At 42.4% G+C, this 11,437-nt stretch overlaps 1 protein-coding gene across 2 annotated transcripts in view; it reads right to left on the bottom strand.

The window, feature by feature from the left end:
* The window catches only part of Coq3 (coenzyme Q3, methyltransferase), a 29,736-nt gene extending 19,319 nt beyond the window's left edge, over positions 1-10,417 (bottom strand). For both annotated transcript variants that reach the window (XM_031366494.1, XM_031366493.1), the window contains exon 1: positions 10,109-10,417. In XM_031366494.1, the coding sequence (XP_031222354.1) occupies positions 10,109-10,214 (106 nt within the window). In that variant the 5' untranslated portion in view covers positions 10,215-10,417. The remainder of the gene's footprint in view (positions 1-10,108) is intronic.
* Between the last annotated feature and the right edge of the window lie 1,020 nt (positions 10,418-11,437).

The raw sequence follows: 11,437 nt of genomic DNA on the forward strand, positions 1-11,437 counted from the left end.
AGTACATCTACTTTGTAGGTTATTCAAATCATTGTGCAATTAATATTTAATCATGTCAAAAGGACAATCTACTAAGAAGATAGAGCAATCCTAAATGGGTATGTACTAAACAGTGCAATTTCAAAACAAATAAAGCAAATTTGACAGAACTAAAACTAGAAAAAAACAAACCCACAGGTATAGTGGAGGGCCAACACTCCTCAGTAAGTGGAACAAGCACCAAAAACAAAAATCAGCAAGGATACAAACTGCACATTGTTAAGTAATACAGATGACTGAATTTGTGAAACACTCCACACAAACTGCAACAGAATGTACGTTCTCTCAAGCATTCATAGACTATTCAAAAAGACAGACCGAATAATTATTGTTTAACCTCTAAAGAAACTAAATTCATAGATCCAAGCCTTCTAAAACTGAGCAGGCTTCGACAGTTCCACTAGAGAAGCTCAGCAAGAGCAGCAGGTGGCTCTTAACCTCTGAGCCTCCTCTTCAACTCCCAAAGGAATCTTACCTCTGAACAAAGCTCCTGGAAGAAGAAATGACAAATAATGCACCCAGTCTCTCCAGTACAACACAGCAGTGGCTGACAATGAGTACTGGCGGAGTGATACCCTAGCCATCCATCCCAGCACATTGAGTGCTGACAGAATGATAGACCATTTACCCCAGCACTTGGGACACTGAGAGGAGACCGCAAGCTGGCGCTCAGCCTGTGCTGCACAGTGGCCCTATCTTATTTTGTTTCTATTTGTCTTTCTTGTCTTATTGGGGTTTGTGTTTGTTTTGATTTTTATTACTTACTTATTTATTTATTTATTTGAGAGAGAAAAGAATATGGAGTAGGGAGGGGGAAGAGCTTAGAGTAGTTGGGGGAAGGGAATATGGTTAAACTATATGAAAAAAATTAAGCAGAGAGAGCGAGAGAGAGCGAAAGAGAGCGAGAGAGAGAGAGAACAATAAAGGGAGACAAACCTTAACAACAATGCAGGATACTTCCCAACTAATTGTACAAAACTAAAAGCGTAAAAACCAAAGACGTTTACAGATGGATTTGCAGGCTTACAAATCTCAATGACCACTAGCAAATAAAATCATATTATACACAAAAGTACAGTCCTACAACCATGGTGACTGAGGCAGATGAAGCAGCTTACACCCATCTATGATGAGCATTCAGCAAATAAGAATGCAAGGGGACTTACTTTACAGAGCATCTATTTTTATTGTCTGACAGTTTGCATTTAACTTAAATGATAAAAGAAAAAGATGTTACCCACATCAGAAGCAAGATCGTAGCCATGGCAGTAAGACAAGAAAAGGAAGCAAAATGCATACATGACGGAAAGGAGGTTCAGTGTTCCTCTTATCTATGTAGAACATCCCAAGGGATCTTACATTTATTTTAGTTTTTAATATTTATTTATTCATGTTTATCTTGTGCATGTGAGTGTTTTACCAGTATGTAAGTGTACTCTCTGTGTATTGTGTATATGGAGACCAGAAGAAAATGTCAGATACCTTGGAACTGGGGTTCAGAGATCGTGGGCGGCTATGGGCTTTGGGAACTGAAACCAGGTCCTGAGCAAGAGTGACAGTACTCTTAACTGCTGAGACATTTCTTTAGCCCCCAGGGAGCTCTGACATTTAAACAAACACTCTTGAAATTAAAAATTTGAGTTCAACAAGATACCTTAGCAGGTAAAGATGTTTGTTATCAAGCCTGATGACCTGAATTCAATCCTTGGGACCCACATGGTGGAAAGAGAGAATGGATTCCCACAGGTATCCTCTGACCTTGACAAGTCTGCCGTGGCATGCACTAAACCTACTTCCACATACACAAAATAAAATGTGAAAAATAAAAAACAAACCCACTGATGTTCATACGAGCAACCCCAACTGAACTCAGTAGGTCTCACACAGGGAAAGAGCTAACAGTAGATAGGGGCTTGTTGGAAAGAAAGGATTCTTTGGGAATTGGAAGGAGATTATAGAGGATAATGGGAAGTAAATATGATCATTGTATGTGCGTGCGTGACGAAAAAAACACACACCTATCAAAATGTCTAAAATTTAAAAATACTGATATCACCAAATGTAGAGCAGGAATGAAGCAACTGTGTCTTTTATATAAATATTAGATGGATGGATAGACAGACAGACAGGCAGACAGACAGACAGACAGGAAGAGTATAGCCACTCTGGGAGCAGCTCCCAACAAAGTAAAACATGCACTTAACATTTCAAGCAGGTAAGTAAGAACGGGGAAGTCCCACTCTCAGGTTAGCAGTCTCAAATCTAGCTGCAGGCTGTCATGTGATGGCGATTCCTGAGGCACAGTTCAGTGGCACCAAAGCAAAATTCCAATTTTGTCACCCTATATCACTCATTGGACAGCATCTAGGTGCCATCTTAAGAAAAACTGTTGGTAAAAATGGAGCCAAAAAAGTCGTATCGTGGAATAGCCACTGTCTAATTTAGCCTGCCACAGCTCCTGGACAAAGGATGGCCCAGAGGCAGCTATACGAAGCAGAAGGACCAAATGAGCCAAAAAGTCAAGAGGGCAGGAGGCTAGGTCAGTGTGAGAAGTGCATAAGGTAAGCTAGCCCCACTCTTGGGTCAGAACCAGATTTCAAACCTGGACTTTGATAGGTCTGAGACTGAAGCCAGTGGGTAGATAGAACGCTGAGATGCCTCTCAGTCCTTCACTGCTCAAGTCCACAAACTCTTGAAGTTCTAGCAGGGCACACCATACCCACAATGACATCCTTCCAGGAGGGTGCTTAATATTCATGAGGGCTGGGCAGTGGTGGTGCACGCCTTTAATCCCAGCACTTGGGAGGCAGAGACAGGCGGATTTCTGAGTTCGAGGCCAGCCTAGTCTACAGAGTGAGTTCCAGGACAGCCAGGGCTATACAGAGAAACCCTGTCTTGAAAAAAAACAAAACAAAACAAAAACAAACAAACAAACAAAAATACTCAGGAGGCCTTGAAAAGTTCTCTGAGTGCATTCATCAGTGCTGCGGTCACTTCCCAACTCACTTGGGAAACAGCCCTCAACTAAAACAACTGCCCTAGGTTGTGCAATCTGGGGATGTTCTGGAGAGTGTGAGGTCCGTCCTGCCTACACAATGCTAAGCTAATTGTGGCAAGCAGAGGCTTTGGAACACAAAGAAGGGAAACATCTATTACGAAGATAACTCTGGAAGACACTGGATACTCACATCATTCAGCAACAGTCTAACTGAAAGACAAGACTTCACAAGCTCAACTGGTCCTCCTCCTCTATGCACAGGACTAGGAGCCTCCACTGTTTGAGGAACTAGAAGAAAATCAATCCCTCTCTCTCTGTCTCTCTCCCCCTTTCTCTCCCTCCCTCCCTCCCTCCCTCCCTCCCTCCCTCCCTCTCTCCATCTCTCTCTGTATGTGCACAATAGATACACACACACATGCACACGCACACGCACACACAGTTGGTTCTCTTTCCACACGTGGGTTCCAGACACCTACACGGATCAGGCTTGGCTTGTTTGGGTCTAGTATCCAGAGCCATCTTACTGTCCCTTAATCATCTTCTTGCTCTTCTATTTGTTTCACATGTATGTTCTGCCTATTTGCCTGTTTGAATGTATGAATATCACATTGGTCTGGTCCCCACAGAAGTCAGAAGAGGGTATTGTACCCCCTGAAACTAAAGTTACAAATGGTTGTGAGCCCCATGTGGGTTCTGAGACACAAACCCAGGTCCTCTGCAAGAGCAACAAGTGCTCTTAGACACTAAACCATCTCTCAAGCCCTCTTCTTTATTCTCCAAATGTATTTGTCATTTCCTTCCATCTGCCTAATTTGATTTACGCCTTTCCCTCTCCAATTAGGGGTAGACATTTTTCTTGTCCTTTGTTTCTTTATTACCCTTTTCTAAACTGAGTATTTTGACTTTACCTTATGATATGTGAAACTTTTCTTGTGGAGACACAATCAAATGTCTACTGAGCCCAGATAGGGAATCAATGGCATTCCACCAAAGCCTACTATTTTATTATAGAAATAGAAGACCAGTAAAGCAGTGACTCCACAAAAGGCCCCTGGTCCCTAAATATGGCCTTCATCTAGGCAAATCTAGGACATTTCCTTCCTCCTTAGCAAGGGGTACAGTGGGGACATGCCTGTCTTCTATCTCTTCTTATAACGCTTTAGTGAACTGGCAGTCAAGTTTTAAAGCTTTCCAAAACCCCGAAGCACAACAGCTAACTTTTCATCAGTCTTTCTCCTTAGGAACTCCAGCTGGACACAAAGCTTGCAATCTTCACTTTTGGGGAACTGGGACAGGATCCATTTCTCTGAAAGTGAAGACTGAGCTTCCTTTCTCTTTCCTTCATCCCCTGAGTGCTTCAGCATTTTACAAACATGACTTAGATGCCAGACTAGATCACTCAGGGCTGCCAAAGCCTATCCTACTTTGTAGGGATCACAGGACTCAGCAAAGCCACTAGACCCCATTGAGTCAACTTCTTTCTAAATTTCCCTATGGACATAGTTCTGTGTGGCCTGAAGAACTGGACATCAATACACTTCTCGTCTTCTAACTTTCCCAGTAATGCATGTCTTTCCTATACTGTCTTCTGTTTTCTGATCTTCATGGAAATCTTAGCAAGTACTCCTAATGGTTTGTAATAAGTCTGTCTTACCAGGAACTGACTTTTTTCTCATATTGCCTCAGGCTATATAGGTTTTGTCTAAAGAAAGGGTGAATAGTGATACTATTAATTTCTCTGCCTCTACAGCACTCTAATCCCATTCGTCCTCATGGAGCTGTAAGACTGACAGGGCCTTTCATTGCTTATTTAAAAGTCTTTTTCCAGAGCTGGGTATGGTGGCACATGTCTTTAATCTCAGTACTTCATAGACAGAGGGAAATAAATATCTGTGAGTTCAAGATCACTCTGGTCTACATAGTGAGTTCCAGGATACCCAAAACTACATAGTGAGATTCTGACTTGAACATGCAAACAAATGAACAAAATATTTTTCCAAACCAAGCAGTTAAGAGCAGAATATTCCCTTGCATGGTCTCCTGCATTTAGCCATTCCTAAGGCCCAAATCTGCATGTTCTACATGGATTTTTGTCTCTTTCTCTTATTAAAGACTGGACTCAAGGGCTATCTTATATCACCTTTATTGTAATCTCTCTTACTATGTGACTCTTTCCGGGGTTCCAACTTGTGAGATCTTTAGCATACAACTTGCCAACTGTGAGAAACAACGTTCCAACACTTCCAGCCCTCTTCTTTTTTTCACTTTCCTCTCCAAATCAGCAACTGAATCAGAGGCTAGACACAGCATGTTTGATGGTTTGTTTGCTTGGTTTTTAAAAGAAAACTGTAATTCCTCCCTTACTCCCACAAGTTCTTTCTGGAAGATACCTGAGCCTAATATGCATGTTGTATTTGCCCCAAATAAAGGCTGAAGCCATAGCTGCTTAAGATCACAACCCATATATCCCATTTTCGGGGACTGGTAAACATTCTTTAATCCACCAGCTGTTTCGGGGACTATAGTGACAATTTTGGAATTCTGGTGTCTTTAAAAAACCACAAAAGTGTTATAAGATAAAAGTTTTCATTTTATCCTAGGCGTGGGGATGTGGGACTGGGATTTGCCTCCAATTCTAGCAGAGGTATGGTTTTGCCAGCTACAGATAGTTTCTGTGATTGTGTGACATTTGGAATTCTGGGAACTTATCAGAGAGTATATAAATGCTAGGACCTGGGCCCCAAGAGGGTGAGTTGGTGGTTGTTGGTCATTTAGGGAAGTTGGTTGTGGTTTGTTAGTAGCTGTGGTCATAGAAGAAACAAAAGAAAAGAAATTAGGTTCAGGGATTCTCCTAATCCCTCTTTCCCCTCTAACCTTGTATCTCTCCTACTTATTGTTAGGGTGTGAAACCAGGGGAATAAAGGGTAGGAAAAAAAGAAGTATCCACAAAGCAACAAAGACCAGTTACAGGGGACATTCCCATAACTCAAGAGCTAGAATGCAAGAAGACAGGCCACCCTACCAAGTACGGAAAGATGGCCATCCTGGGACTCCCCACAAAGATGCTCCACTCCCAGATAGCTCAGCCTTGGCCACATGTTCTGTCACCTGTCTCATGAGGCCTGTAACCACCACTACAGTAAAGAGGTACACTATTTCATAGGGATAGCTAGCCTTATTAGAATTTATCCCATGGGTGCCTCACCCTTACATGGATCAGATTTAGTTGCATGTTTCAGCATCCATTGCAGGGGCCATGTAACCAATCCTATCCAACTCATCCTTGGTTCTCTTGGTCCCTACTTAGGTGCCATGTGTTATGAGAGACTTTTCTTGGTGAGATCCATCTATATACTTAAGATGGGGAGCCAACCACAAGCCAAAGTAACTATTTTCCCCAAAGTTCAGTGGGCAGATCAATGAGTTCATCATCACTAGTTATAGGGGTTACTTACAGGAGCAGGAGCCACTAAAGGGGAGCTTTATCACCAAAAAGCCCACCCCAACATGAACAAGAACTCATGCTGTTACAACTAAAAAGCTCTCTGCAGAGCTTACAAGTAGCTGACAAGAAGGCCAGAATCTCTCAGCAGTCTGTATTGCTTCTATAACCTTATCAAGGGCCTTTGTGACTCTTGTTCCTTTCAGCTTACCTCCAGAATCCATGACTCTCCCCTCCTCTCATCCCTGCAAGGAATATTTCAATTCAGAAGAAATTGCTACATAATATTAAAATAATTTTTGTGCATATGCACCTGTGTGCGGTGTATGATGCTATATACATGGACGTGTGTGTATGCAGTATGTGTCTATGCACGTATATGTGTGTACATATTTGTGCATGTGGAGGCCAGTGGTTGACTTCAGATGTCTTTCTTAATCAGTCTTATGTTTTAAGACAAAATCTCTAACTGAACCTGGAAGTCATTCATTCGGCTAAGCTGACTGGCCAATGAGCTCCAGGGATCCACCCCACTTGCCACTGCAAGAGTTAAGGCACTGCAACTGGTTTTTACGTGGGCTCTGGATCTATGCTTACGTACTCCTGCTTAAGTGGCAGGCACTTTACTGACTGAGCCACCTTCCCAATTCTGGCTTATTAATCCCTTGACATTTATGCAATTTTGAATGCTTTCACCACTGATTTTGCCTCCCTAGCATTCAACACCTCCTTTATCCTTTTGTCTGATACCCCAGGTCCTTCTTTCCTTTTCTATCACTTTCCTGTCTTCTTCCTATATCTTTTTGCTTACTACTTCGACACTTGCACCTAGCACACTCGAAAGTAGTTTTCCCTTGTTAGTGCTGTGTCCGCTGGTGATCAGTGGGCTGTAATTAATTTTTACACGTGTTTCTATAACTTGAAAGGTTTGCTGTTGCTGCTGCCACTGTGGTTTGTTTCCTCTGCCAAGTGCTTTGTGGGATTAAGGGTTCAGAAGGAGATCACTCAGTCAGAAGACCCAACCCAGAAGAGATATCCAAACCAACAGATAATGCAAATCACGGCACATGAGAAAGCAAGACAGCATGACTCTCCCAAAGACCATACTCCAACTACAGGACCCAAAGAGACTGAAGAAACTCACGCGCCAGATAAAGATTCCAAATGGATTCTCATGAAAATGACCAATGACCCAAAGAGGATACAAATAAACAGATGAACCCAGTACAGGTCCAAGAGAGGAAACTCATCAACACAGTGCAAAAAGGCAGCAAAATAGATAAAAATTTAGCAACATGGATGAAAAGGTCAGCAGCAACAAGAAAACCAACCCCACCCCCAAAATCAGAAGAAAAAAAAAAGCACAGCTTGAAAAAAAACAAGTAGAAATGTTAGAAAGTAAAGCCTCAATAAATAAGTAGGTAAATAATACAGTGAAAAGCATCATCAATAGAATCAAATAGAGTACTAGGGATAGATGCCAAGGGTGACTAACACTACATTCGAATGTAAAGAAGGAAAAGAACTAAAATGAGATACAATTGAAAGAAGAAATCTAAAAAAATCACAGGATAGAAGAACAAGCTGAGATAAACACCAATCACAAAGAATATCCATTCATTGGCATCAGAGGAAAAAATTCCTCAAATCTTCAGAAATAAATAGATATTCAAAACTCATCTGGAGACCTGGAACCCCAAACAGATGTGACTGGAGACAAACCTCTCCATGAGAGTACAGCCATGTTATCAAAAATGCAAAGTAGTGGTTAAGAGCATACACAGCTCCTCTAGAGTTTGGTTCCTAGCACCCATGCCAAGCTGTTCATACCTGACTGTAACTCCAGCTCCAGGGGAGACAAAGGCTTTGGCCTCTGCAGGTGCCCACAGTCATGTGCGCATACTCCTGCCCCCACATACACAGAATTAAAAATAAAAAATAAGTATTTTAAAACAAAAGTAAATAAATATTACAAACTGTAAATAGAAAAATATGCACAGATCATCTATATAGTCGAAACATGAGAATAACGCCAGCTCTTTTAGCAATCCTCAAAAACAAGAAACCATGAAATAAAATACATTCTAATTTCTTAAAGAAAATAACTATCAACCCAGGCTATTATAAGCCAAAAGTCTATCTTTTAAAATGGGCAATGAGGGCTGGAGAGATGGCTCAGCAGTTAAGAACACTGACTACTCTTCCAGAGAAACTGGATTAGATTCTCCAGTGTGGCAGTTCCCAACCATATTTATGTACAGTCCTAGGGAGTACAGGACTCTCTTCTAGCCTGTAAGGACACACACAGCCTGTGGTCTACAGCTATAGATGCAAGCGAACACCCATCCCATACCAGAAAACAAAAGATTGGCAGTGACATGAGGATGTGTCAAGACAAGCACAAATTAAAGCAATCGCATCATATCACCAGAGCTGCAAAAGGCATGTAGGAGGTGACTATACACAAGGGAAGAACATGCCAGTCACAAGAGCATGAGAGGCAGGTCTTCTGATGTCTGAGGCCAACTAGGTCTACATAGTGTGTAACTCGATTCGTATCCCCTTCCTGCCCTCTAATGACACTTGTTCTACTATCTCATTCAAGACTCCCTGATTCCAAATACAGATTAGATACTCCTTCTATAAAATTTAGTTTTATTGGTTCTTTTCTAATTTTTTTTTATTATAAAAGGCACACATTAAAAGGTTTTTTAAAAATGGACTAGAGATGTTCTGGATCTCTGGAACAATAGCTCAGATTGTTCTAGAGGACAAAGTTTAGACAATAAAAGAGTATAAACGTATATAAAGACAATAGAAGCATATAAAAGACAATAAAAGTATAAAATCATCTATCCAGAAAATTAAAGTTGGAATCATACTTCCATCTATATCTCCACATTCATGAATATTTATATCTTGCTTTCTTAAAAAACTATCCTAATTATTTCTTTCAGTAGGATTTAAGTAGGTTTTATTGCTGTTACTGTCATATTAAAATTCCCAACCATACCAACTTCTACCATATAGTAGTTATTTTCTTGTAAAGGATGATGAACCTAATTTTCTGCTTCCTACTTGAGAGTTCAAAATCTATAGCACCAATGCAATTAGTTACTTTCTTTAAATTATTTGCCAATCGAGAGCATAAATGCCTTAAATTCTTTGGCGGGGGGTGGGTGGGTGGGTGGGTAAGATAGTGAGCAATAAAATAGTGAGACAGTGCTATGAGGTTCCCTGGTGTGTCTTTCTTGGTTTAGTAAGGAAAGCAAGAACCACCACCGGCTTCCAGCAAGTCGAATGGCAGCTCCCGGGCCACAAGCTCATAGAACTCAAATAAAATAGGGCAAAGGTCATAGGCTACATGGCGGGGGTAGCGGGACACGCTCTCCGAGGCCCAGATCCGTAGTCCTCAGCTTTTTCCTGGCTTCTCAGAACTGGAAGGTTGCAGCCACTGAAGAGACCAACACCTGGTCCTGGAGGTCAAGCAGGAAGGGGACGTGGTGGCTTAGCGCTGCTTTGGAGCCGAATCCAGGAGCCGGACAACCCACCGCTCTCTGTCGCGCTTGCGCAGAGCCGCCCTGGAAGCCGAGGCGTGCGGAACCACGTCCGCGCGCCCGGACACTCACCCGACCGAGAAGCGACTCGAGGAGGCTGGGCTACCGCGCCGGGGCACCCAAACCCAAGCCTTTCTAGGAGAACCCCACGAGAGCTCAGCCTTCCACCTCTCCACATCGCGACAAGAATCCTCCTCCTTTTCCGGTCCCTCCTCACAACAAATCCCCACCGGAAGGGTTCCGCCTCCCACACTCGCAGGTGCCGGCTTTTGCGTTTACATTATTAGTAAATGTGAATTTGTGGCCACTGTTAATTCGAGCTCGTCTATCAAATTACGTCTGCAATGAAATAATGAACCGTTCCTAATAAAAGGCCATGAATACCTACCTTCTCTTCCTACGAATCACGCAGTGCTGTTTTCGTATTGACGAGATATCTCCTCAGAGATTCTTGGAAGACCCTGACTCTATTGCTTAAAATCAAGTATGGAAGCACTTCTTCCGAGAAATTCATTCTTTTTTAAGACGCTCAAATATGACAGAGAACAGAAGTCCAAATTTAAAGTACATTTTCTGAAATTGGCCTATTATCCTGTTCAGGATACACCGCATGTAGCAGAAAACTCATAACACTTAGTTTAGACAAAGTTTATTTGAAGCAGAAACAGGCATCAATCAATCAATACAAAAGATTGTACTTTATACTAGTTTTTTGTCAACTAGACATTAGATTCACCAGGAAACAGGGACCCTCTCTTGAATTGCCTTCATTAGACTGGACTGTGGTATGTTTGTGGGGCTTTTTTTTTTTTAATTAGATCTTTTATTTACATTTCTAATGTTCTCCCCTTTCCTGGTTTCCCCTGGAGTGGAAGGGGGCCTATTCCCTCCCCCCTCCCCTTGCTCACCAACCCACCCTCTCCTGCTTCCTGGTCCTGGCATTCCCCTACACTGGGACAGAGCCTTCACAGGCAGGACCAAGGGCTTTTCCTCCCATTGATGACCAACTAGGCCATACTCTGCTACATATGCTGCTGGGGCCATGAGTCCCACCATGTGTACTCTTTGGTTGGTGGTTTAGTCCCTGGGAGCTCTGGGGGTACTGGCTAGCTATATTGTTGTTCCTCATATGGGGCTGCAAACTCTTTCAACTCCTTAGGTCCCTTCTCTAGCTCCTTCATTGAGGACCCTGTGCTCAATCCAATGAATGGCTGTGAGCCTCCACTTCTGTATCAGTCGGGCAGAGCCTCTCAGGAGAAAGCTCTATCAGGTTCCTGTCAGCCAGCACTTGCTGGCATCTACAACAGTGTCTTGGTTTGGCGATTGTATAAGGGCAGGATTCCCAGGTGGAGCAGTCTCTGGATTGTCCTTCCTTCAGTCTCTGCTCCATAGTTTGTCTCT

This window comes from Mastomys coucha, unplaced genomic scaffold (genome assembly GCF_008632895.1).
Source record: "Mastomys coucha isolate ucsf_1 unplaced genomic scaffold, UCSF_Mcou_1 pScaffold14, whole genome shotgun sequence".
Lineage (NCBI taxonomy): Eukaryota > Metazoa > Chordata > Mammalia > Rodentia > Muridae > Mastomys > Mastomys coucha.